General features: G+C 37.0%; 3 protein-coding genes across 4 annotated transcripts; 2 read left to right on the top strand and 1 right to left on the bottom strand.

The window, feature by feature from the left end:
* The first annotated feature begins 1,542 nt into the window (after positions 1–1,542).
* Positions 1,543–4,833, top strand: LOC137713806 (uncharacterized). The gene is made up of 2 exons (XM_068453163.1): positions 1,543–1,934; positions 3,839–4,833. Exons 1-2 carry the CDS (start codon positions 1,645–1,647, stop codon positions 4,482–4,484), a joined length of 936 nt encoding a protein of 311 aa, XP_068309264.1. The 5' UTR covers positions 1,543–1,644; the 3' UTR covers positions 4,485–4,833.
* Positions 4,834–6,489: 1,656 nt separating this feature from the next.
* LOC137713066 (ASI1-immunoprecipitated protein 3-like) lies at positions 6,490–13,613 on the top strand. Of its 2 annotated transcripts, XM_068452308.1 has the most exons (8): positions 6,493–7,067; positions 8,368–8,430; positions 9,333–10,088; positions 10,223–10,360; positions 10,585–10,668; positions 11,856–11,915; positions 12,011–12,097; positions 12,902–13,613. In XM_068452308.1, exons 1-8 carry the CDS (start codon positions 6,714–6,716, stop codon positions 13,187–13,189), a joined length of 1,830 nt encoding a protein of 609 aa, XP_068308409.1. In that variant the 5' UTR covers positions 6,493–6,713; the 3' UTR covers positions 13,190–13,613. The 2 variants fall into 2 exon arrangements, with proteins under 2 accessions (XP_068308410.1, XP_068308409.1); XM_068452309.1 differs by lacking the exons at positions 11,856–11,915; positions 12,011–12,097; positions 12,902–13,613 and adding an exon at positions 10,856–11,849 and having other exon boundaries at positions 6,490–7,067.
* A 3,517-nt stretch (positions 13,614–17,130) lies between these two features.
* LOC137712649 (kinesin-like protein KIN-14J) lies at positions 17,131–26,520 on the bottom strand. Its single transcript, XM_068451765.1, has 21 exons — positions 25,871–26,520; positions 25,583–25,740; positions 25,316–25,414; positions 24,645–24,879; positions 23,823–23,932; positions 23,620–23,703; positions 23,407–23,484; positions 23,224–23,316; positions 23,052–23,081; positions 21,700–22,041; positions 21,536–21,617; positions 21,346–21,441; positions 21,078–21,257; positions 20,883–20,989; positions 20,614–20,792; positions 20,290–20,454; positions 19,945–20,198; positions 19,645–19,808; positions 17,887–18,785; positions 17,540–17,637; positions 17,131–17,355 (listed from the first exon to the last, which is right to left on the bottom strand). Exons 1-21 carry the CDS (start codon positions 26,010–26,012, stop codon positions 17,294–17,296), a joined length of 3,657 nt encoding a protein of 1,218 aa, XP_068307866.1. The 5' UTR covers positions 26,013–26,520; the 3' UTR covers positions 17,131–17,293.
* Between the last annotated feature and the right edge of the window lie 1,039 nt (positions 26,521–27,559).

Below are 27,559 nucleotides of genomic sequence, written 5' to 3' on the forward strand. Positions count from 1 at the left end.
AAGCTAATCCAGTCCGAGATAGTCCGGCGCAACAAACGCCCCCTTAGTGTAAAAGGTAAATTTTTCTCTCGATGTTATAATAATTATATTAATTGTCAATTGTCACAAACTAAGAGGAAAAATTGTACCGATTTCATCTAATTACAATACTCATCACCATTCAAGTGAATCGGCTATGATACATCTCATTTACTGGTAACAAGAATATTGTTACATTGTAGGCAAGTGACAATTTGATTTGTTTATTAGAAAACAATCTTCAAATTAAGATTTTAATGGTAACTGGAAATACTAGACTATATTGATTTCCTTATTAAACACATGCAATGAATTGACAAAATTGATAATCCTAACTGCTGAACAAGTCAAGCCGATCCAGTCTATTTGTGCGAAACATTCGGGTTGGTTGATTTCAGTTTGGTTAATAATACTTCCACCCAATTCAATTCACTTATTGAACGACTGATCGGATTTTTACCCGAAAATAAAATTTTAAATTCTACAACCCAACCAAAACCATTTCGGTTGGTTGGTTGGGTTTGTCGGTCAAACCCCTAAAATGGCCACACAGACAAAATTCGACATCGAAATCATGCCAAACAAAACCTTGCTTAACTCGGCATGTCCGTTTGACTCCCTAAATATAACATATGAAGATTTTGGATTTTTCTAACAGAAAAAAAAAAAAAAAAAACCTTGCCACTTACTAATACGGTTTATAAATTTGAATTGAGTAAATGACGAGTTCTCAATCAATTTATTTTTCATAGTATAAATACATATTTTTATCAAAGAAACTCAAAAGCTCGATGGCGAATTGAGTACGATTTGGGCCAGGTTGCCAACTCGACCCATCGGGCTTGTAGATTTGGGGTGAAGATACAAATATTGTCCATACCATGTGCATTATTTGGCTTGATCAAATCTTGGCCGTCCACGTTTTCAAATGAAAGCGAGCGGCCGTGATGAAGTTTGAAGAAGAGAAGAGAAGACAAGAAAAGCAGTAGTCTAGTCCGCATCGGTAGGGTTCTTTTCTCTCTTTAGATCTAGTTTGGTACTGAGGTAATTCTGAAAAAAATTGGTATAAAAAAAAGCTGGGTGCTATTTTTGTGTTTGGTAAACATTCAGCTTTAGCTTTTTTTCACAGTTTTGGGTTAAAAAAAAGCCAAAAACAAGAAGCTGCAAAACCCAGCTTTGAAAAATCGGCTTTTTTTCATATCTGTTTTACATAAAAGTATACCAAACATTATAATATTGTTTTTTTTTTTCAAAAGCACTTTTACAAAAAAGTTTACCAAACACTATGCTGCTTTATTTCACAGCTGCTTATTCTCACAGCACAGCAGAAGTAGCTTTTTTTCAAAGCACAACAATACTAAACCAACCCTTATTCTCATCTCCTTCTCTTATCTTCTTTCATAAAATGTTTTTTGTTTTTTTTCTGGCTATTAAAAAATTAACATAAAATATTAACGTGGTTAACCGTAATTATTCAAATAAGAGATTACAGAAGGGGTTGGAAAGAGGGAAAAAATCCTACTCGTCATCCATCCAATAAATCAAATCAATCAACCGTGCAGCGGCGCAGTCCAACTGTTGGACAAAATTCCCCAAAGAGAAAACGCCCCAAAACAAAGCACCGCCATGGGTAGGAGAGGAGGAGGAGGAGGAGCTCAGAGGGCGCCAAACACCGCATTCGCGTCTACCAATAACATATCACTGAGAGAAGAATTGACCGGGAAAAAGCAGACCAAGGGCGGCTCCTCCATCAATGCCAAGGCCGCGCTGAAGCTCGAGCACTTGCAGAGACTCGCTGTGTGGACTGGCGCGGAGGCTTCTGTTCCTTCTCTGGGTGCATTCTTTGGGCGCACCTTGGCTGTTGCCCAAGAGGCCATCGGTGTGCCCCCTGAACCTTCTCTCTTCCCTTGCCAGAGGTATGCAAAAAATCTTTAGATTTTTGATTGAAAAACCCCAAAAGAAAAGGAGGGTTTATTGTCTTTGAATTTGGTGTGGTTATAAGTGGATTTAATTGCAAATTTAATTGCCTTTTTAGTTCAATTTTGTGGGTTTTGCATGTTGTAGGATTGGTTGTGAAAAAATGGTGGAAGATTTGAATTTCTGTTAGAAAGTGATCATGAACTACTCACTGTTAAGGTGGGATTGTGAACTATTGGTTTCATATGATCATTGTAATATTTTTGTGATTGACAGTTTGTGCAACTGTTGATTCACTTGCTTTCGTTAATAGTTTTCGGTGTTAAGAGGCTTGCATAGTTTGTAGTAGTTAATTTGTCCCTGATACAAAATTAGCTCTTTGAATGTGGCAAGTCTGTGGAGAAAAAGAAACAAGAAAACAGGCTGTTCGCTTTAGTCCCATCCAAGTCGTTTGGATTGGATTGCAATAAAAATTTATAAAACCAATGAGATAGATTCGTTCTACCAAAATGAACCAAACCAATCCAGCTATAACAGGCATTATTGACTTGCGTAACTTTATAAGGGAGTCTTGAGTGTCATGGGATTGTGTATCTTCTATTTGATTTCATAATACAACCTCGTATTTAGCTTAACCATACCTGCATTCCATAAAGATAATTGATTGTAATCATGATGCGTACTGAAGTTACATTCCACCTTGATTAAGCTTAGTACACCTTAAAGATGGAAATCTTATTGGTTTGGATAGGTTTGAAACTATTTAGCATGGCAATGGGGGTAGCATTTCTGGTCGCGTAGCTAAACGTGTTGGAGTTCTGAAATTCTTAATTGTTACATAGTTATATGGGAACAACATGCATCTAGGATTCACCATCGAAAGTCAGATATATAAACTAAGAAACATCTAATGGAATGTTAGGCTCGAAAGGTGGAGAGAGAATAGGATTATGACTCGTCTAACCTGAAAGCCTAGTCAACTACATGTTTGTTTATTCTAAATTTTCAGAAAGGTTGTTATTGGTTAACCCATCAACAACAACAAAGTCTTTCCTACTAAGTGGGGTCGGCTATATGAATCCTAGAACGCCATTGCGCTCGGTTCTATGTCACATCTTCCGTTAGATCCAAGTACTCTAAGTCTTTTCTTAGAGTCTCTTCCAAAGTCCTTCTATGTCTTCCTCTACCCCTTAGGCCCTGAACCTCTATCCCGTAATCGCATCTTCTAATCGGAGCATCAGTAGGCCTTAGTTTCACATGTCCAAACCACCGTAACCAATTTTCTCTCATTTTTCCTTCAATTTCAGCTACGCCTACTTTACCTCGGATATCCTCATTCCTAATCTTATCCTTTCTCGTGTGCCCACACATCCAACGAAGCATTCTCATCTCTGCTACACCCATTTTATGTACGTGTTGAGCATCACCGCCCAACATTCTGTGCCATAATGTTATTGGTTAACCCATGAATAGATAAAATCCTAACAAAGTTCTCACGACCTGCAATTGCAGGGTTTTCTTTGCCGCTTAACTCATTTTGCATTGTATACTGTATTGGCATGAAACATGAATCTGACTGAGTGTCACACAACAGTGACAACACAAATAAAGAGATTAGTACGTGTTTTGGATTTTATGTCACCTTGAATGTATGTTTTCAAACAAACTGAAGTGCTTTTGAGATAAGCATAGAGCTTAAGTCCCATGACTTCGAATCTGAAATGTGTCAGCCATTACGTTACATGAAAAAAATTATTGGAATCAATTTGTCTTTGGATGCGTGTAATGTGTGTTGTAGCCTTGTAGGTTTTATAATTTTGGACAACATACATTTTGAAATGAATGATACTATAAAGTATATTAAAAGGTACAGACCCGTAATCAGTGTTTCACTATTTTGCAGATGTGAAACAGTTCTTCAGCCTGGCTTCAACTGCACTGTTCGAATTGAGAAAAATAGAGCAAAGGTACGACAACGAAGTAAGAAGATTACTAATTTCTCTCAAAACAATGTAGTGTATACATGCCACTTCTGTTCACACCGGAATGTGAAGAGAGGGACTCCGAATGGACATATGAAAATGATATGCCCCCCTAAGGCCAAAACAACTTCGAATCTGAAACTTAAGTCCATCTCCAAGAAGTTTATCAACTTAAAGGAGATCACAGCAGGTGATGAGGTTAGTAAAGCAGAGGAGATAGCTCCTTCCGCAGGCAGAGAGATTCCTGCAGTCAACACTCCTGCTGGCGAAGGCGAGGTTAGTAGAGCGAATGAAATAGCTCCTTCAGCAGGCATAGAGATTCCTAGCGTGGATACTCCTGCAACTCCAACGGTGAAGACTGGAATTGCTTTGTTGTTGGGAGGGAAGAAGAGAAGGAGAAACAATTCGGCGACCAAGAAACCAGCTGAACCTGATAGCAGTCCCACCTCAATAGCTGAAAACATAACTAGCACGTCAAACAAACGGAGGAGAAAATCATGGACAAGTTTGAAGGAGATTGCTATACGCAGTGATCACAATAACATCCGAAAAATCAGTTTGATTTGACAATCCCTTTCGATGGCCCAGGAGTGCATAATAATTTTGTAGTTCGGTAGATCAAATTTCGAATGATATGAAATAGCATGTTGATTTTTTGATTGAATGAGAAGGGAGTTTGCCTGAAATGAAGCCTGCTGCACGATAAGAACCCACTGAATTATTCAACTGAGTTGTTCCGAGTCGACTAGGAGGAGACATAAAGCAAAGCAGGACAAAGATAGAAATTTAGGAGTCGTTTGATAATTATTTGTATTTTTTTATTGTAGTTTTCAAAGTGAAAACGACTTGAAATAGTTTTTTTATTTGCTTTTTGTGTAACCCTTATTTATTTATTTATCTCGTCTACCATTTTTCCTCTGCTTTTCTTCATTTCTTCCTTATGTCGGATATTTTTCCATTCACAAGCACAAAATGTGAAAAAATAAAATTTAAAAACAAAATAGTTATCAAGCAGAAAAACAACTAACTCATCGTATTACAGTATTAGTTTTAAATCATGTTAGTAATCTAACAATTGTTTATTATTTTATTTTTACTCAAATTTTTGTTAACAAGTGGGCGCTAGTAATGGGAGCATTTTTACTCACCATCCTATTTATTATCATTAGATGAGTTTCTATTTTGAGATTTGTGTTTATCTATTACACGAATCTTGAAATTCATACTCATCTAACGGTGATTAATAAGGTGGTGAGCATACACCATACTAAATGGTGGTGAGCAAAAATACACTCCGCTAGTAATATTGTGGTTTAAATTCACCATTGGCGAGACTCGAATTTAAAACTCCTCATTTACAAGTGAAGAGAAATACCACTAAATTGTAGTAGTGACAAAAGATATAGAAAATATTGTGCTAATGAATTGTACATCCAAGATGATAAGGGTATAATTGTGGGAGATTTTAAGTTTGATTCTTGCCAAATACGAATTTGAACCACATTATCACATTATCCTTTGTTAAAAAAATAAAAAATAAAAAGACGATAAGGGTACAATCGGTACAACTCTCAAGCAAGGAGAGCACCCTCATTTCTAAGGGTGGGCACGATGCAGTTTCAAGTGAAACCGCAACCGCAACTGAAACCAAAATTTTTTGCGATGCGGTTTGGTGCGGTTTTGAAGCCAAAACCGAAATGAAACCAAACCGTTTGGTTCGGTTTGGTGTGGTTTCAAACGGTTTCGATTCGGTTTTTTAGAAAAAAAATATATATACAATTTAAAATATACACCTATTTACGCATAAGACGGTCTTATTTTCCTCATATATTAATTAATGAACTTGGAGCAAAAACAACAACAACAATGCAGCAAAACTGCAACAAAAAACAGCGACAAAACTGCATAAAATTTGAACAAGCTCGTATAAGTTCTGTGAAATTATTAATTCTAGCTTGTTGATTATAAACCTCTGTCTTATGATAATTTTTCTTTAGACAGTATGCAGGTTGACAAATAAGCTGCTCTCGCAAGAGAAGCACCTTCGTGATCAACCCTCATCATCAAGGAAACCAATGGAAAATTAAATATGACTTGTATCAAATTGTGAATACTTTGTGATGCATGGTAGTATGAATAGAAGTATCGCAAATAAATCACTTTGAGGCGGCTTTGATGACATGAAAATAAAAACTTATGTAATAAAATCTAATTGAGATAGAATTAGAAAACGTACCAAATTAAAAAATCTAATTGATGTCGACTGTGGAAGAGATGAAGATGAGTTTTGAGAGAGAGAGAGATGAATATGGTGATTCGAATAGTGTAGTTGAACTAATTAAAAGTTAAAACATAACATTCAAAATATATGGTGGTTTCGGTGCGGTTTTGAAAACCCAAAACCGAAACCAAACTGTTTTCTTTGCAACGGTTCGATTTTGAAACTACAATTCTTTCAAAACCGCAAAACCAAACCGTTCGGTGCGATGCGATTCAATTCATGTTTTGGTTTTGGTTTTCGTTTCCAAATGCGCACCCTACTCATTTCTTGCTCTCGGTGTTAATCCCAACGAACCCCCACGTATATTCTCCAATATACAAGTAGTCGCTACAGTGCAAATCCGATATTCCGTCAAAGTACGGATCCGTTTTCGCATCCCAAATGGCGTCCGGATAAATACCGCAACGACCCACGTCATCGTCCTCAGAGCTCCCTGGTCTGAGACATAGCAGAGAGAGCGAGAGACGAGCCCTTGACAAGCAGGTTACCAAAACGGAGCGTTTCGCCTGGAAGAAATGGGGAATAGGAGGTTCGCGCAGGTCTCTACGAGCGACGACGAAGACGACGACGTCTCGCCGCGGAACCACCAGCAGACGGCGCGGGAGACGTCGTCGCGGAAGAGGAAGCAGGTGAAGATTCGAGAAGGGGACGACGAAGAGTCGGAGGAGGAAGAGAAGCAGAAGAGTAAGAAGAGGAGGGGAGGGAAGGAGAAAGAGGCCGAAACAGCATCAGGCAGCGAAGACGAGGAGGAGGAGCCACACATTGAGGACGCGAAGCCGATTGGCGAGGTGGTTAAGCTTTCCGGGAAGGGAAGGGGGCGGAGGCAGCACTACAAGGCGTTTGAGTACGACGGGAACCGATTTGACCTGGTCAGTTTTCGTTTTCTGGTCGGGTTTTGTGATTTTGTGTTTGTTGGTTGGGTTTTAGGGTTCTGATTTTTTTGGCATTGTTTGATTAATTTGTTCAAATTGCAGAATTATTAGAATTGTGAATTTTGGGTACTTTGTTGTTTTTGTGTATCTTGAAATTTTTGGTTTTGATTGTTGGTTTGGTGAATTGGGTTTTCGTTTCGTTCTTTTTGGTGGAATTTTTGTTGGTTTTGATTCATTGCTGCACAGTAGGAAAAATTTACACTTTATTTGTTTAGAAAATGTTGCTGTTTAAGCTGGCATTGTGGTGTCATTTACTTTTGGAACTTCTCTGTCCCTTTGTTGGTCAATTCAAGAAATGATAGAATTGCGACAAATTTACTGTCAAATTTTCCAAAGAGGGAATGATTGAGTTTTGTATGCAGACAAACACGTTGTTGTCATCTTCTTGTGACTAGGGAGGCAATTGAATGTTCTGGAAATTTTGTCTATTACTATAAACACAGCCCCTATTTTTCCCTTTTTTGTTTTTGGACATTTTATATGTTTCCCCTCCCGGATAAATTTCTACATGCAATTTGTAGTGTAAAAGTAATTTTGCATGTTGGATTCTGAACCAGATGTTGAAGCAAATAGGTCCTCAGCTGATTGCTATGGAAACATGGGATGGGTGCAGCTCTGGATACATGAAAGCTTTCAGATTTGAGTGTTTTTTTTATAGACTTTCTGTGTTTTGAGTTTCCAGCAGCCATACTCTTCTTGTCCCTTGACAAGAAGATGCTGTAAAAATTCAAATTACGTGTCTATGTAAAGATTTTTCATTGAATATCTCTTCCTTCTGTTTCTTGCTGTTGGTATAATGGATGCTTTTGTACATGCAGAAATAATTCTCATAAAGTGTTTCATGTTAATGTAATATTTCTATATAGCTTTATGCTCAGGATGTTTGACAAATGTTGTTGTCACTTGAACTTCTGTGTACCTGATGGTTTTGTGTACTGCCTTTTTTTTTTTTCTTTCCCCTTATTGATATCGTGTGACACAACCAAGCTCAATGGCGTTCTAACATTCATACCGCCGACCCAACTTAGTGGGATAAGGCTTTGTTGTTGTTGCTGTTGTTGTTGATATCGTGTGACAGGTGCTTGTGTATATATAATTTTCAAGTGGTTTAGATTTGAAAAGTTCATTTATTTGATTCATATACCCTAGGTTCTGAATACCTCTGGATTTTTCATATGAGGTATCAGTTCGTTTATTTCATTTAATGTTTCACGCTGATCATGTAGTCACTCTGTAGGAGGATCCGGTTCTTCTAACTCCTGAGGATACAAGACAAAAGCCTTATGTGGCAATTATCAAGGTACTTGCTTTATGAAATCATATTATCACTTTTGTCTATGGATATTATTTTTTATTCTTTTAAACATTTTGCCTTTCACATTGTTCAATGTATTTGCGTTTCATTACTTGAGGCCCAAGTTTCTAAAATTTATAGTAGATCAGAAGTGAAATTCAGGTTATGATTAGTTGTTCAGATTGTGAAACATGGCTACTTTTTAGTAAGTAAGGTGGTGAAAATTTGATATCTTTTTGGTTGAAAACAACTAACTATAGGGGTTTTTATATGATGAAGGTTTCCATGATCGGGTCACCTACTTTTCTTATAGTAGATGTTGATTTAAGATCACGTTGAGAAAACAACTAAACTATTAGCAGGTGTGCATTTTGTGGCCAAGGGACATGTATAGATATAACAAAGATATAGGGGTTACATATACATCCAGACATTCTCAAATACAGGCTAACTGCGTGGTGATAAGCATGTTGATTGCTTCATGTATTGTTATTCACTTTTACCCTGTGATTCACTTTGTCCTCACCTTTGACCATTTAAATATAGGCAGTTTTAACGAAACACTCCTTGTACTGCTCACTTTTAACGAAAAACCACATTTTTACTTTCCTTGGTACTATTCACTACACCTTTGTTTGTCCTTTCTCATTAAAACTAAAGTTTTTTCGGACTTTTCGTTAGTTTTCCTTTAAATATATATACCTTTTGCTCAAATATTTTGCCTTGAAATTCTTGACATGGTGGTCTGTGTTCTATTAAACTTTTTGGTGGCTTCTTGTTATTGTGAAGTTATGGGCAGCAGATTTGCTTTCTATTTTTTTCTTTGTAAGCAGTTATTCTCTTTCAACTCCATATTCATAATGACTTTATCATTAATTTTCTGACTGCTGGAACTGGGGATTAATTAGGATATAAGTAGGACTGTAGGTGGGAGCATGATGGTATTAGGACAGTGGTTTTATCGTCCTGAAGAGGCAGAGAAAAAAGCTGGGGGAAACTGGCAGTCAACTGATACAAGGGAGTTGTTTTATAGTTTCCATCGTGATGAGGTTCCTGCAGAATCTGTAATGCATAAATGTTTGGTGCATTTTGTCCCATTAAACAAACAGCTGCCAAGTCGTAAACAGCATCCTGGCTTCATTGTGCAAAAGGTGTATGATACCCAAGGGAAAAAACTCTGGAAGCTGACAGATAGAGACTATGAAGAGGATAAGCAACATGAGATTGACCTGTTAGTTCAGAAAACTATTAAACTATTGGGAGAACTTCCTGATATAGAGATTGCAGATAACACTGGTTATCAGGATGATCATTTGAAGACTAAAAGTGGTCAGATTAAAAAGAATATATCACCCCTTGACGTTTCTAGGGTGGAAGAAGCAACTGCTAGGCCTGGCCAAAATAAAAAAGCTGAAACACCTGGAAGCTGCTCAACAAGTAACCCAGAATATCATTCCATTTTAGCCAAGTCCATGGCACTAACTGGAGACACGGTACGTGACAGATGGATGGAGAAACTTCTTCAAAATATTCGGCACCATGTATGCAACTCTGCTGACACCACGAATGGTGTTGAAAAGAGAAAATCTGATTCTGATGATAATGATCATGAAAGTGACCATAAGTCCACAGAAGTTGGGAATGGATCTCAGGATAATCTCAAGGTATGCAATTCACCCTCAGTTTGGCAGCTCTATATTTATCCTTTGGTTTGTTTGACGAAGGGGGTGCACTGGAAATCAGGAGTGGAGTATCGGAGATGTTATAACTCACTTGTTAACTTTACTGTATTATTCAGAGTGGCAACACGTCTTTTCTCTGGCCAGAGGATGCTGTTCGTGCAGTTACTTCTCTAGAGAAGGCCTCGCATGAATCTTTCTCCTCTGATTTCCTAAAGTATAACCAGAAGTTGCGGCAACTGGGATTCAATCTCCAGGTCAGAAGGTTCTGTATGTTTGTATGCTCATGGTCATGCATATGCGTGCAGATAACATATTCTTGAAAAGACCTTCCAACTGTGTTATAAAGAACAATGCATTTTTCCATTAAAAAAAAACAATAACACTATTTTTGGTTTGTTTGAGGTCCGACCTTATTTTCTTCTTCAAATGTCTTTTTTCTCTCCTTGTTTTGTTCTTATATTTATTCTCCTCTTGGCAGAAAAATTCGTTCCTAGCCCGTCGTCTGCTAAATCAAGAATTGGAACCTTTAACAATAGTGAACATGTCACCTGATGAGTTAAAGGTATGGTCTTTATCATGGCTTGATTTATAGGTGGTTCATTTTTGTGATGATTCTCAAGGAAGATTAATTATTCGATTTTGATCTGATTCAGTTTCCTTTAGCTGCTTTTGGTCTCACTGGACATATTTGTAACATCTTTGCAGACTAATTCTTCCTTTTTAGCCTAACTTACTGTTTGCTAATTTAGGAGGGATGGAAGTATGTATGCCAGCAGCACGGGTGGACACATGTCTCTTATATCTTTGGATGTTGTCATTTTTTTTCCTTCCTTTCTTTTCATGTCCATGTAAGGTTTTTATCAGAGAAAAGTTTGTTAAGGCTGTTCAACTGGTGGGGAGCATTTGTCGAGGAAAGTGAAAGATCATGGATATGTTTGATATTTGGGTGTTTGGGTTGAAATGGGTTATTCATAGAGAATCTGTTGGTACTTTTAGCTTTAGATCCGACTAGTCTTCAAAGCAGATAGCCATAGAAAAATTGGTGGTACTCTTAACTTTTAGGTTCTGCATGTTGATTTGTTTGCTTTTAAAATCAAGGAACTTCAATTCCTTTTGTGGAAGCAAAAACATGCTTAGTGAAGAATTTGTTCATAACATCTAAAGAGGTCTAATTTTTTCATGAGTGCTCCTAGTTTTTCATTAAAGATGACAATTTCCTGGGACGATTTGGTCATCTGAAACAAACTTCTACTTGTTCAAGACAGATAAATTTAATGAAAGGTGACCTATTATGGGCACAGAAATTCATGTAAACGATTTCATTTCTGTTGAATTAAGGTGTGTTCGAGTTGGTTTGTTCTTTTATTTGGCATATTTTCGATAAAGTTCATAAGATCTAAAGAGTAACTTTGTGGATGTTTATATGTGGAATGAATACATTAGTTTCAGGTGAAAGATGTAGAGTCAAGATTGCTTCAGCAATTCTCTAGGTATTTATGCCTTAGATGGGAGTCTGGGACTAGGCTTACTTGTTCACTTTTTCTCTCATTTTGTATGAAGGTCTCAGTTGAGAATAGAATAAAATGCGTCTGTGCTTCCCTCTGCCCCGGGTTGAGTATGGCCTCTTGACATGATACGTTTTGAGTATCCATGTATGATCAGACAAGATGTAGTTGCAATGGCCAACTCTTGGTGTACGCAAAAGGGATAATACTATAATTGCTCTTGCTTTCATGGTTTTTATTTCAGGAGGGTTTAACAGCTGTGGAGAGAGCAAAGAAGGAGCCTGATGATTGGGAGCGTATGCAGGTGATTTTATTTGTACCCGTAGTCGGTTTTGAGTACCTTGCACTCTGCAGTATATACGTTCTGTGCCCGTTGTTGATTTCTTGCCTGTGAAACAGATGACTGATGCTCGTTGCTCAAGATGCTCGGAGTTCAAAGTGGGAGTTAGGGACATTATTCAAGCAGGAAATAGTGCTCGCTATCAGGTTTGTGCATATAGAGATTAATATATGATATGGTCACCAACCAGAGTCTGAAGGCAAGTGGCAATTGCTTTTGCCTCTACATTTTTCTTTTTAAACTGGGATTATACACTGTTGGGAAATGTTTGAGGACTAAGTCTGGTGTGCAATAGTCCATGTCCGACGAAAATACCAAAAAGAAAAGATGTCTCTGGTATCATACCAACAGCGGAGTAGGGGTTAAGTTGAGTAATCTGAAAGTCTTACCTACTGTCTAGACTCTATAGGCAAGCATCAACTATGGGTTGGTGGGCACTGATTTTGCTTCTCAAATCTACTTTTCCCATTAAATTATAACGTTGGATATCTCGCGTGTATCAAAGCCTATGATCAGCTTAATTATACATTGTGATCACTACATCAGTTGTTCTATTTGGTTTCTTATGTTGCCTTGTACCGCCCCTAATTTTGCCAAGGTGTTCGGCATTGCTGGCTACATTCAAAGTTTGAATTGCATACTTTTCAGTCCCTAAACGTAGCTGTATTCTGACTAAAAGTAGGTGATGATGATGGATGAAAGACGTTTGTACATTATCTCTATCTACCAAATTTTTCTGGTTCTGGCAAAGTATCATTGAGTTCTCTTTCCAGTATTTGATTTTTTTTTTCACTAAAAGATGATATCGCCATGGTTGTCTGTAGCCTCATTTGCTTTTCAGTCCCTAAGCTTAATGCATGAACGTTGTTTCAAGGGTAATTTAGATTGTAACAGCTATATCATTTGTTTCCTTCTTGCAAATGGAATTTACTTTCTCATTCATTTTTCAGCTGGAGTGTATTTCCTGTGGTCATTCATGGTATGCTGCCTGGGATGCGGTTTCAATGCTCACAATTGACGCACCCAGTTCTAACAAGAACGTGGGGACGGCTCCTTTGGCCACCGCCAAGTTCGAAGACGTTGAGAAGAAGCTGGCGAGCCCTCGTGAGTCTGACAAGGCAACCAAGGACACTGTAAGAAAAACAACTGAAGCATGTATGCCGGTCTTGGAAGCGCAAAGATCATTTAGTAAGTCTAAAAAGGAAGAAAATTCTGAATCTGCAAAGAAACCTGAGTAGAAATGCGGCGTTTGTCATAATTTTTGGATCTGGAAAGTTTAGGTTGATGGATTATCCACGGAATGCAGCCTTGGTAGTTTTGTACAGTCTGCATGTGCATATGTTAATCCATGGTTTCTTTCCCAGACTTGAGAGAATAGATTTAACCAAGTTAAAGCGGTTTCCTTGTGTGGGAGTAGGAATGTAGGATGTTCTGAGGCCTCGGAACAGGGTTTAGGATAAGATAAGTTTGACATGATCATGAGGCCATTTTTTGTATCTGCTGCTGATGCTCCAAAGATTGAATACGCTGACCGACCGGACAAGTAAAGGAGATAGATGCATTATACCTTTTTTGTATCTGCTGTTGAAATTGTTTTCAAGTCTAGTGTAGTACCTATATTGTTATCAAGGATTCATGTGTGTGTGTAATTGATTAAAGGCAGCTAATTCGACTCCTTGTTCCCCCCAGCAGGGCCCCTCCCTCTCCAGTGGTATATTTCTTCATTTACAAGTGAGTGGGCTTAGGTTCAATTTTCGTTAAAGGTGAATTTGAACCGCATTATTGCTAGCTCATTGTAAGATTTAGCCTACCCCTCGTCCCCTCCGTTAGTGTAGATACTATCATTTATTGAAAAAAAAAGAAAAAAAAGAAAAGAAAAAAAAGCCATTTCTCCCATTCATAGTTCACTCAATCCCCATTCTGTATTTATTTCAATTTTACCCAATCTCATACCTCAATTTGTTTCAAAATTCTGCACACCACCAAATTTGTATCAAAATTCTAGTAAGTTTTTTAGCATTCTAATCTCACTTTGGTCGCTAGTCAGTTTGATTGCTTGTTTGATTTTTTATTCTTTATTTTTTTTTTACAAATTATTATATTATATACATACTTATATATTATTAAAAAATTTAAGTCCCGTAAAGCTTAGCATCACGCCTCAAGACTTTTGCCTAGGCGGAGCTATTCATGGCACGCCTCCCCTCCACGGCCTTTTAAAGCATTGTGATCACCAATAATCCTTTGAAGCACCTCCACCACAAGTTGAAACATAACAATAATACTATGTACCATAATGTCAGTTTCAACATATATTACAAGCACACATGAGATTATTCTCTTGATTGAACACTTTTTTCATTTCAAGAACACAAATATCAAGAGCTTTCTTAAATTGTTATTATTATTTCTCTCTAAATGCATAACGACGCTTACACGATAATCCAATAATATTAACCAAACTACTAGTCGTTGTAAAGAAAGTGGCAACATCATCGTTTCCCTTTGCTAGGGCTACAAGAGTTAGTTGAAGTTGGTAGGCCAAACAATGAACATAAAATATTTAAGGATATTTGTTCAAAATATTTGTTTTAAGAGCATTTAGCTTTTCATATTACTAGCTCCATCATAACCTGGTCCTCATACTCAAATTTGTTGTAGCAAACAACCTCTTAAGAGCCTTTGCAAGTTTGCTAGTAGTTGTATAGGAGACATGTTGAAGATCCAAAAACCTTTGAATTACTTCTCCTGTTTTGTTCACATAAAGCAGAATTTTTTTGTTGTGTTATACTTCAACCACTCAAATAAATCAGATCAATGGGTGATAAAACATTGATTGTCCTTCCCTGTAACTTTTTGTGGTGCTTTGTTGGTTTAAGGTTGACAAGGATCCTTTTGTAGATAGTGTCTATGAATTGTTTTACGATAATTAGGCTTATAATCACTCATTCAAGGTCTAACTCCAGCGTCTGTAGGAAGATTAGCAAATATTTCATCCAACTTAGCGACATCACTTTATTGTGAACTAGCGGTAATATCCGAAGGAGGATTTGGACTAATTGAAATATTTGAAGGAAGATTTGGACTACTCGAAATATTCAAAGGAGGATTTGGACTAACCGTATTATTTGAAGGAGGATTTAAGCACTGTTTCTTATAATATCATTCTTTTACGATGACATGCCTGATTGTTTGTCTAGAATCAATATCAACTTTTGTGTGTGTAATGGGGGACGAGTGATCTTCTTGCTTTGTTATATTTTTTCAGAACTAGTGAAACACTGCCATTTTACTATTCTTTTTTTCCCAAGTTCAAAATGATGTCGTTTTGACTTGGGTTTTTTTTTTTTTTTTTCCTTCTTCAATAAAAGGCTCCCCCAGTCGTCGAAAATCTCCATGAAGAGCTAAGGAGGAGATTTCTGACGACCGGAGAGGCGAACACCCTCCTTGCCCTACTGTTGCTAGTGGAAAACAATAATATCTACGCATCTCGGTGCAGGTTTGATCCCTTGATCTCCCTTTCCCTAATAACTTACAATTTGCATAATCCAAAGTTTATTTCAAATTTACAGTTTATACTACTTTCTAATTAGTAGTTAATTAGCAATAAAAAAATAAGAACAAAAGTTGGATTAAAATAGGAAAAATGGGATTTACTTGAGTTGAGTCCAAGATTCCATGGGTTTGACAAAGTTTCAACAACTCTGACATTAGGGTTTCCATCTTCGACGTTATTCACCAACAAGAGAGAAGCAGTGGATATTCATAACCCTTCTGCTTTCCGTTATCCGGAAAGTTGACAATTACTACCACTCGACGTGAACATCAATATTAAGCAAGAGGCTGAGCAGCAGGAGGAGGAGGAAGAGAGACAATTACTGATCGACGTGAACAATATTCAGCACGAGGAGGAGGAGGAGGAGGAGGAGGAAGAAGAAAGGTGGAAAATCAGGAAGACCCTGACGACAGGTGATCTCTGAAGCACGTGCAGGTTTGTGGAGACAAAAAGTTTGGCGCAGAAGCATCTGTTGCTTTACTGGAACGCCGAGTTTGTGGAAGGAGTTTTGGGTAGCAAGGGTGCCGGAGTTATATTTCGCGACTGCGATACGAATTCAAACCATAAATTGAGTGTCAGGTATTGGAAGAGCTCCCACAGTTACGTTTTGAATAGAAGGTGGGGCAAGTTTGTGAGGAGGAGAGGGTTGAAGGAGGGTGATGAAATTGGACTCTTCCAGGTTCATGTTTTCGGTTCTCCGGCGGTCAGACCAGCCAACCAGCTCTTCATCCATGACAGTCTAATGGCAGCGAAACGGATCGAAGAAAGAAGAAGAAGAAATTTTAATCAATCCTCTTATTTTAATGTTTAGTGAACTAATTAACTTTTTTTTTTTTTTTTGGTACATTAAGAAAAACTTAATTTTTTTTTACAAAAATATTACTCTTAATACATATTTGTACCATCATTTCTATTAGACAAGACACCTATAGGCCCTACTTCTATTAGGAAGACCTCATAATTTTTTTTTTCTCAATTTGTTTACCTTCTTTAGTTCCTTAGACGTATTTATGGTTTTTTTTTTCCTTTCTGAACAGACGATATTATCTACATTAATGAGAAGATGGTAGACTTAGCCTCACAATGTATTCAATATGTATTTAATATGTTTGAATCATATAAATTTTTACTGTATTTTATTTTATTTTTTTTTATACAAAGAGGTATCTAATATGACCAAAACAATATTGAAATGCACTGAGATTATAGAAAAGTTATTGTAGTATTAAAACACTGTCACATGATATAATCAGTTCAATCCACCGATGTTATAACAATGGGGTATAATATTTATTTTTAAAGCATAAATATGTCGTTTACGCATATTGTAAGCGCATGAATATTGCATGCCTAAGCAAGTCTAGACAAAAATATAGGCAAGAAAATAATTGGGAATGTTTTATGGATACAATTACAAACCATAGTCATTTAGTAGGCCTAGCATTATAATTACAACAACCAAACCATATCCCAGTAAGTAGGGTCGATTTTGCGTAAAACTTGAAACGCGAGAAAACAGAAAAAAAAAAAAAAAAAAAAAGGAGGATTACGATAACTATACTTGTAAATTTCAAATTGGGAAAAGAAATGGTAAAACTGTACCAAAAATTTTTTTGGAGAGATCTCAAAAATCGAAGGTTTTTATACCATTGATTGTTTAGAACATATAGTACAAGGTCAAAGTCTGAAGTCTCCAGTTGCCATTTTTTCAATATAAAGACAAATGGAAACTACTAATAGCCTAATAGGAGGAGCAGTATTAAAATCGCATTAGTACAGTGAGTTTTTAATGCCAGCGTTTGGAAGACCTCACTGATGAGCTGCTGCCGGCGGTAGATTTCCAAGGACCTGAAATGAATTAGGGGAATGAGTTAAGAGAAGCGGCGTCGTCGAAAGGAGGAAATGAAGGGGGGACGGGGACGGGGGTTTGGAGAATTACGGTGGCTATGGTGAAAGTATATGAATCACTGCTGGTCTAAAGGTTGAATACAACATAACGGTTATATGTAGACGGAAGGATTCAGATACATACTTGGCAAAACCTTTGAGGAACTTCTGATCACCGACGTCCGAGTAGCTTTTGTTTCTGCCAACTTAGGTGATGGCTTTGGAAGTTTAGATGGTGCAAACCTTGAATCCAGATAAAAAGAACAATTGAAGCATTAGTTTCATAGGAATGAAGTGGGTTTAATCACTAGAGAGTCGGGCAAATATTAAAATTTCCAAATTAATCACCCTCAATTTGAACTCAATTTTTAAAACTTTGACCAAGTAACAAATATAACAATAAACGGTGCATCAAAAATTTGGGAATTTAATCTTACTAAAAAAATAGCACGTTATCAATCACATGAGGATGTGAGGAAATGAGAAACTCACCTTACTGTGCGCTGGGATGGTGTCTTTTCGCCTTGAGCATTCTCAGTTTGAGTTTTCATGACTTCTGTATTTCCAGCATTTGTACTTTCTGTTGGTTTTGTAACATCAGGGAAAAGAGTAAACTCCATAAAACTGGCCATGGAACCCTCAGTTTCTGTTCCCATTGAGAGACCACCATCAGATATGTCGCTTAATCTCTCCCCAGAATCTTCCTCACCAAAGCCCATGAGCTCAAAATCTTCGGTGATGTTTTGACTTGACTCATCTCCATGCTTTTGTTGAGTCGAGTGTTCCTTATGACGTCTAAAGTCATCTATTGACTGCTCAGAACTACCTTCAGAATGCTTTCCTCCACCTCCATACTTTGGTTGAGTTGAATGGCCCTTATGATTTCTAAAGTCATCTAGTGACTTATCAGAACCAGCTTCAGAATTCTTTGTCTCACCTCTTTGCTTTAACCGAGGCGAATGCTCCTTATTATCTCTAAAGTTGTCTGCTGACTGCTGCGAACTATCTTCAGAATGCTTTGCCTCACCTTCATGCTTTGACTGTGGCATATGTTCCTTATGATGTCTAAAGTCATCCATTGACTGAGAACTACCTTCAGAATCATTTGCCTCTCCTCCATTCTTTGACTGAGGAAAATCTTCCCTACGATTTCTAAAGTCATCTGTTGAAAGCTGAGAACTAACTTCAGAACGCTTATCACTATAATATCCTGAGCCTCTTCTACCTGGGCTCTTTTGGCTCAGTCGAGGAGACCCAATTGAATGTCTTCTTGGAGAGGAAGACGCATATCTTAGTGAGCTCATGCCACGGTGTAACCCATTACTATTGACCCTCAGCAATCGTTCAATCTCCTCATCTTTCTTAGCAATTGTGTCCCTGAAGGAAGCCACCTGCAAGATTTAACATATAATTAGATATGGAATAAAAGCATTTCCTGACTAAGTTCTGAGGGGATACAGTATTTGTCAGCTTTGCACTGTTGCAACCCCAATATTTCATCCTGCCAGCTGATCATGTCAATTTCTTTTATCTGTTGAATGCAACCCTTATTCTGGAAAAAAGAAAAACCTCCTACAATCATTGAGGTTTTATTCTCAAAAGCCAACAGATTTGGTAGGTCAAAATATGAACTGTGGAAAACAACCCCTCCTATAAGCTTCCACGGCACCAATGCTTTCAATCAACATAACCGATATCATATAGAGAGTCAATGAGTAAAAGTATTTTCAACAGTCAACCAGGAAAATAAACCCAGAGACAATGCTGGAAACAGCATCAGTATAGGGCGTCCAACCAGAGAAAGGCAGGTTCATTTTAGAACTATTCTCAACGAGTAGTTGACAAGGCACCAGCCCACATGGCAGGAGGATGCTCTCTCAGCACCAATTTTAAGTGTGAAGCCAGAAACGCTTCGCATTAAAGAAACTCCCTGTGCAGTTTAACTGCTCATTATAGCAAATCTATTACATTGGTGCGTACAGTTCGCACTAAACCGCATCCGGGGTCAGTGAGCTTTTTTATCTTCTTTTTTTAAAAGACCAGCATTCCTAGTTGACAACCCATTACTTTCATTGGAAACGAAGAAACAGCATCATAAGGACCTATTCAATTTTCTGTAACCTCTACTTATTTGACAAGACAGTGAACTAATTTGAAAAAGCAATGGAAATTTATCTCAAATTAATCCAAATGGCAGAAAGACACTATATCTAGGTAGACATACTTAAAGAAAATAATAAGACTCTGTACCTGCTCCATAAGTTCTCTTACATATCTTCCCTCTTTGTTGCTCCGGGCAGCACCTAATTCAACACCAGAAACCCTCTCTGCAAACTTCAGTGTACTTATAGTCTGAGCGAAGGATTCAACATCCGGATTCAGCTGTACAAACATGAGTGTCTTTGCTTGACCACCTACAGTTAGAGAAGCAAATCAATAAATAACCAATCCATAAATTGAAGATAGCAAGAGCTATAGAACATAACTTGCATACTACAACAATGACCTTGTCATCTCATCAAGAATGAAACCAAATAATTGAACAAGTACCTAAAGAACTCTGAAGCACTTGAGTTAATTTGCTGTTTCTATACGGTACATGTGAAGACTTCTGTGCAAGAGCAAAAATCACATCCCCGAGAGCAGACAGTGACTTGTTTATATGCTGTGCCTCCCTAAGCCTATCTCCAGTAGCTTCAGATCGATCCACTCGTTCGCTTCCAGCAAGATCCACGAGATGTAGACTACCACGCAGAGAAGTGTCAGACTTCAAGTCCACTCCACAAACGTGAACAGTCAAAACACTGCACCATTTTAATTGATTAAAAATCATGTCGCATGGAAGAAGACAATAAATATAATGTTGTTAAAAAAACTTTGTATTCAGAATATAACCTATGAGATCGGCTACTTCTTTCATTTAGGGCAGTAGCACCGACTGCCCGGTTCATCAACCCAATATTCATTAACTTTAGGACATCTGCAGTTGAGTTAACAGGATGCATGCTTGCTTCAGGGACAGCTAACCCATTTGGCTGGGTAGTATTCCAAATCCCCAGTGTGTGCAAGTTAAAGGAAACAAAATCTTTTGTAATACCAAAGTGAGGAAGATAGGATCAATATCATCAGGAATGAAGCAAACTATTACTCAACGCAAGCATTCTACTTCTCAACCATGGCATTTTAAAAGGTAACACAAATTAACGAAATGAAGGATATCTTTTTTGAGGACCCTCACTTGAGAGTAGATCACGAACTTGTTCATTATATATCTCTACCATTTGAACACCAACTTCATAAGCTATGGAGCTTTTCCTGCTCTGAGATATTTGGAAAAGATCATTTAATGCTCGATAGTTGATACCCCAGTCATCTGTTGAGGATACACTAGGCCCAGACTAGAAGCAACACAAAAAATATGTCAAGACATGGGTAAGAATAATGTAAATGGTTGATATGAGAAAACAAAAACATACTTAAACTCTTACCATCGTATAGGTCTTTCCTGAACCAGTTTGACCATAGGCAAATATACAAACATTGTATCCATCAAGGACAGAACGAATCAATGGTTGGGTGTCTAAAAATACATCCGCTGTTGACATAGGTAAATATAAGTTTGCCAATAGTAATGACAAAAATCAATGCCAACATCCATGTTGTACAATATAAGATATTAATACCTTGTGTAGCTGCAGGACCAAATACTTTGTTAAATTTAAACAGCCTGCGGCTGTCTTTTCCTTGTTTAGAGGGATTTGCGATAACTAGATCACCATTTTCACCAATATATTCTATGGTGGTTTCCCCTTGGCTTTGACCCGGAAGAAATGGTCTTATTCGACAGTACACTCTAATATTACCTTCATGCGAAGAAAAAAAAGCATCATAATCAACTAACAAGAAATCAATCCAAATATGACAATAACACAATTGTATTTGATAATATACCTTTCAAATCCTGAACCTCATTATACAATTTCCGATTTTCATTGAGAACAGCATGATACTTTTCAGCGGCATCTGTTAGTTCTTTAAGCTTCAAACCTTCAATATGAAAGCCATAAATTGTGAAGAGATACCCTTCCCAAGAAAAAATTACAAATAAACAGAAAAATTAGAAATTAATTATCAGTCTTACCCAAGTAATTAAATTCTTCGGAATAACTGCCTTTTGTCTTCAAGATTTCACGTCTAGTGGACTCCAAAGTGGCACTTAATTCCTGTCAGGCATCATCAGCATATCAGGTTGTAGAATCAACATCAACACATTGAGTCTAAGAGACTAAATTAATAACAGCAAACCTGCAAAGCTCCAGATTGGCAAGTTACGAAGCTTTGATAAGTGCGTTCTTTATTTTTCCATCTCCTTGATTCATTTTCCAAAGATGCCTCTAGTTCTTTCTGGTTCTGCTTTGAATCTGTTAGTATGCACTCGAGTTCCTTTAACTTCCTTTCCAGTTGAAGTTTAGCTTCTTTTGCATTTGCCTCTAACTTGTGGCAGTAACTTTCATGTCGACCTGTGGCCATTTCTAGTTCCTGTTTCAGTATTGAAATCTGTGAATCCCTGCGATCCTTCTCTTCCTTTAATCGCACTGCATCCTCCTCCTCAAGTTTTTTCTGCTCCTCTATATCAAACTTCTCAAGCTGCAAGAAAAAATAACCATATTATAAAAGTTATATAAAATTTTCCTAAAACAAGAACTAGAAATCGCCTGCCTTTTTCTACATATAAAAGCATATTTTACAAATCATATCTGAGAGTCTTTTGGTTCGTTATTTAATCAACATTTTCTTAGTTTAGATGAGAATATCAGAAAGTTAATTATCCTTCATTTCAGTGGCGGGATCTTCACCAAATCAGGTATGAACACATAAAAAACAGAAATATAGTTTGTGGAGATGAAATTCATTTGTTTAATGCATGGAAAGAAGATTAATAAAAACAAATCATACAAACTTCCCCAACAGGTGATATTTCATGGAATGTCAACCAAGAAAGCATTCAAGACTGGTGTACATGTTACACATATTACACAGCTATCTACACAACGTCATATACTCATTGGCTGCGTTTGTATCGCAGAATCAGGTTTCCAGACTTTTGAACCTATTCCTTGGAATGGGATTCCTAAGAAGTGATAAATAGCTATTTTCATTCCAAAGTTCTAGAAATAGTTGGAACGTAAGTATTTTTTTATCATGATACCAATGACTTCTAAAGAAGTACAGATATAAGGGCATGGTCATCATTATGACTCATTTATGAAGTCAAAGCTAATTGGTTCAGGAAGCCCACTTCTTTCCTAGTGTTTGCAAAAACTTTTGCATTTAGATGCTCATGGGAAGCAAAACCCAAACTAATTATACTAACCAAACATGGAAATTGAACAATAAACCCATTCCCTAACCATGATACAATACAAAAACACACGCATAGTTCATAATTCATGCAGATATATTATGTTAAGGAAAAAGGGCATGTGAATTTGAATGGATGAGATATTCAAAAAACAGGTAAAAGTGGTGACATTGAAAAAATACATGTGTTTCTAAGAGTTTTAAGACACAAAAAGTCATTGAAATAAAAGAATCCACAATATGAAATGCTTCATCATTGGTAAATTTAAGATAGGAATAAAAGATTGAAATTGCACCTTGATATTCTGAAGCTGTTTCAGAACAACCTAAAGGAAGATGGGAAGAAGGAACAACAAATGAGATCGATTAGATTAATACCCAAAATTTTAATTTAAATTTTCTCAATAAAAAATTTAAATTATAAATTTAAAAAGCGAAGCACAGCCAAATTTATTTTATTCAGTGTACCTCATTTTCTTCGGCAGTCCCAGATGTGAGGGTCTCAAGTACTTTTATTTTCAATAGATACTTCTCCTCACGGGCCTTATATATATTGTTTTGCTACAAGAACCCAAAAATTGAAACCTTATAACTAATGAATAGAATAAGAAAATGATATTCTCTGACAAAAACAAAGGCAGAAGAATTTACAATTCTCAAGTTAACTGCTTGATTTGCAAATCGCTGCTCAGTCACTTGCATGACTTTTTTCAGAAGATATGCTACACGCTGAAATTTTTTATTACAGATAATAATTAGAGATACAAGTTTAAATGTACAGCACAAACAAGGACATAAATTTATAACTGTGAATATATGCATGAACGCTTTCAATGGCGTCCATGTATCCTCTTACTGCCATACATGAGGTACATCACCATTGTTTCTGTCAATACTGTCATCCAGAATCTTATGCCCAACATTGAAAAGTGATCGAGTAGATGCATTCTGCAACAAAGAAAAATTGTAATATGGAACTAAAGTTTCACTAAAATACAGCAACAACTTATAATTATATGTACATCTAAAAGAAAGTAACAAGAACGAAAAAAGGTTCAAGAGATTACATCTAAACTGGTTGATTTGATTGATTCCAAAATCTTAGCATCAGAAAAATCAACAAAAGTCCCCTGCTTCAGTTGCTGTCCAATATGATGTACTAAATCAGCTGATGGATCTGAAAACAAGGGAGAAAAGGAAAACAAAAGTAATGTATTAACAATATTGTCGGCACATATGCAACAACAGAAGCAAAATAACATATCCAATTATATGCACAGCAGCACAAGCAACACAACCCGCCACCCTTTCAATCCAAACATCCAGTCTAACTTTATAAGGTTGTTGCACTAACGTATCCACAAAAGTACCCCAGAGAGAGAGTTCACACCTCTAGCTTCACACCCTACCCCCTAACTCCTCGATTCATCCAATTAAGGACTTATGCTGCATGGCACACAGTATAAAAAATCTCATATATGCAGCATATGAATTGAAATAAAAATTACCACAGACCAGCGTCATGAACAAAATTATATGACTACGAAATCATAGAAAAGAGTATCTTTCCAGGGAGGATCTCTAAATAAATGTTATTCACTTTAGAGTGGTAACGCAACAACTTTACCCCTAAATGACTTACAACACTTTAATCTATGTATGCTCTTCTTGATCATGTTCTCAAGCAAAGCCGAGAAAAAAGTTGCCTAAAGTTTTAACAAGATAAATCCAAAATCCAAGTTGAGTTCCATTACTTGTGATTTCACTCATGCACACCAGTTAGATGACCATAAAAGACTCTTGAAAATACTAAAGCATAACAAACCAAGATATTAAATTTCTAAAATTTGTTACTACATGTAGGTTCATACAAGTCTATGATTTCCTACCTGTCACTTGAGATGTTGAATCAACTGAATTTCCTTGTGTCTCTTCTCTATTTTGAGTACATTGTTGTCCAAATTTTGAGATATCCCCTCGGGAACGATCAATTCCCTTTAAAGATTCTATCTCCAACAAATCACTTCCTGTCCTTGTTAGGTGTTTACTGTTCTCTCCCCAAAAACCAAAGTCAAAAGAAGATTTAAGTGCACCAAGGCATTGCAAAACTGGTACCAGAGATCCCTGCAATTTTATCCCAGACCATCAATTGATACAAGGAAGTTAAGTGTTAGACAAAAATAGTGAGGAACCAAAGGGATTATTTTCCCACGCCAAATATTGGTACAGGACAATCCATCCAGTCTGAACAAATCTAGGAATTGTTATTGGGCTGGTCACATAAAATACAATATGGTTTTATAGTGAAAAAGCTTTCTTTCTCGGTAAATACACCCCACATATAATAAACCCAGAACTCTGCGGATAATAGAGCTAAGGCCAAGTTGGCCGCACGATGCTTAGTTTCAATTTATTGGATGTCACCAAAGGTACCAGGTTACTCAGTTTCATGATGGTGCTGAGGTTAAAATAGCTTCTATGAAATCAGACGTAAATAATCCATGACTGGTTTTAAAAAGGTTAAAAACCGAAATAGTCAAAGAAATATCAGTTTAACTACCTGCTCTAGGTCTATCAGGTCAAAGCGGGGGAATCCTAATTCATCCACAGCCACCAGAAACCTCTTGACATTTGCGAAACCAGGGTCCGAACTCCCTCCCTAAATCAGGGAAAAACAATTCAAATCAAGAATCAAGAATGCAACATAAAAAACCATGTACCGGTACAGAACTAATACAATTTAAAATAAAAATAAGGGAACATCCTTAACAATTGTATTTATACACCAAGATGTTTATAAGCAAACAAAACAGAACAGTAGTCATACCATTTCAACTGAACCAGGACACAGCTTATTTAAAATTCTGCATAAAACAGTGCCATCAATTAAGCAGGCTCTGAGTTCCTCCTCGGTAGCATCCAATGGCAATCTTAAATAAGGGACGATAAAGTTTAACCACTCCACCAAAGATAATATCTGGTTGTCTGAAAAAGGAAAACAGAGTTGGTAAATCATGGAGAAGGAGGAACTCTTAATGGGGCCAATTTTGTTTACATAACTCCAGGTCTAGGGAGGGAGAGAGAGAGAGAGAGAGAGAGAGAAACAGTTTACTACCTTCAACTGTGCTGCTGAAACTTTCCGCTGGGTCAGCATTTGCAGTTGAAGTCCCATTTAAATTTTCACACCTCTCCTTTTCATCTTTGTGTGACTTTGACCCCCCATTCTCATCTTTCTGAGACTCTAACTGAGTGTTCATGATATAATCTCCAGGAATGTCCTGTTCTTGTTATCAATTGAGGACACGCAGCTACAAGGAAACAATAATACAAAGCATATACACCAACAGGAAAATACATAAGTCTCTGTAACTGGTAAGGAACAAAATCTTAAGAATGGAGACAAAATCCATCAAGTAATTTCCCTGAGAAACAATTAATGCAAGGTCATGCACATGTCCCATTATTGCATAAATCAACGAATCATCAAAAGTACCATGCCTCAGTTGAAAGTCAGCAGTTCATAACTTCAAGCCATTGCAATGCATGGCATTCCAACTACGTAATCAAATAACTTCAAAAAGATTGAAAATTTCATATACCAAATTCAACAATTAATTGATTTCCACCATGTGCAGCCAATATAGTATCATTTTTCTCCGTTGCAACTTTACTTAAATAGCATTTATGTAAATAGAATTCTGCTACAAAATATTGAAAATCGCTTCACCTACGCCTCAAAGTGAACTCTTTGTTGCTTTCTGAGAAACCCGACAAAAAAAAAAGAAAGCAAAGTTTATGAAGTGCATTGATCCTTTTCTTCATATACACTTTATATAATAAGAAAATCACACTCAACTAGAACGCACACAACACACATACAAATATATGTGTATATATATAATTATACACAAATATATAGAATTGGCTGACATCAAACAATTACATATCAAATAACTACTCTCCTTGTACCTTTACCTTATCCTATCCTCAATTTTCCCAGCAACCAAACAGACCCCAAATCATCAACCAACAAAAAATAATCAAAAACGCAAGAGAAATGATAAATAAAATCCCAAAATGCATTCCAACTCAAAATCTCACCTATAAAATTACACAATTTCCAGCTGCATTGTCCAATTCTGAAACCCCAGGCAGAAGAAACACAAATCCCACAATCAGATAGCCAAACAAAAACCCTAATATTTCAGCGAATGCGGTACGAACCTGATTGGGCCACAACGCCAGAGAGATTACACCAGAGAGAGCGAGCTCAGGAGCCGCTGGCCGGAGGAATTCGAATTGAAATTCCTCCGAAAATTGCAAATGCCGGAAGGCGAAAAAACAAATGCTGGAATCCTGGGGAACGATCCGTTTCAGAAAAAAATTTCAGAAATTAAAATTAAAAAATAAGTAATTTTTGTAATTTCATTTTTTTTTTCTTTTTTTTAATTTCGATTTTTGAGGTCCCAGAAGAGAGAGGAAGCAAACGTTCGGGACAACAGGGAGTGAAAAGAAAGATTGGGGGGATTGGTTGGGCATTCGGATTTTTTTTTATTTTCTTCTAATTTTTTTATTTCGGATTAAGGACCTCTGATTTTGGCTAATTGCAGTTTGGTGCCCCGGCCTCCCACTTTTGGAGTGGGGTTCCCGCCTTGTTGTTTTTGTCTGTTGTTGTTATTCGGATTTTAAATTTTCCAACTTAAACCTTTTTCATTCGGACAACCAAAACTAAACTTATTAAAAAACAAATTAGTTAATATTTTTATTTATTAATTTAAATTTAAGCCTGCGCGTGCATGTGTAC

The sequence above is a fragment of the Pyrus communis genome, chromosome 13 (assembly GCF_963583255.1).
Source record: "Pyrus communis chromosome 13, drPyrComm1.1, whole genome shotgun sequence".
Taxonomy (NCBI): Eukaryota; Viridiplantae; Streptophyta; class Magnoliopsida; order Rosales; family Rosaceae; genus Pyrus; species Pyrus communis.

Bases quoted from the DNA above. Each gene is read 5' to 3' on its own strand.
- LOC137713806 (XM_068453163.1), top strand. From the start codon at position 1,645: ATGGGTAGGAGAGGAGGAGGAGGAGGAGCTCAGAGGGCGCCAAACACC. The intron at 1,935-3,838 runs GTATGCAAAAAA...ACTATTTTGCAG, and splicing joins TCTCTCTTCCCTTGCCAGAG to ATGTGAAACAGTTCTTCAGC.
- LOC137713066 (XM_068452308.1), top strand. From the start codon at position 6,714: ATGGGGAATAGGAGGTTCGCGCAGGTCTCTACGAGCGACGACGAAGAC. The intron at 8,431-9,332 runs GTACTTGCTTTA...GGGATTAATTAG, and splicing joins CTTATGTGGCAATTATCAAG to GATATAAGTAGGACTGTAGG. The intron at 10,361-10,584 runs GTCAGAAGGTTC...TCCTCTTGGCAG, and splicing joins AACTGGGATTCAATCTCCAG to AAAAATTCGTTCCTAGCCCG.
- LOC137712649 (XM_068451765.1), bottom strand. From the start codon at position 26,012: ATGAACACTCAGTTAGAGTCTCAGAAAGATGAGAATGGGGGGTCAAAG. The intron at 20,793-20,882 runs GTAAGAGTTTAA...TGTTGCTTCTAG, and splicing joins CAGGAAAGACCTATACGATG to TCTGGGCCTAGTGTATCCTC. The intron at 20,455-20,613 runs ATATCCTTCATT...TAACTTGCACAC, and splicing joins AGTGAGGGTCCTCAAAAAAG to ACTGGGGATTTGGAATACTA.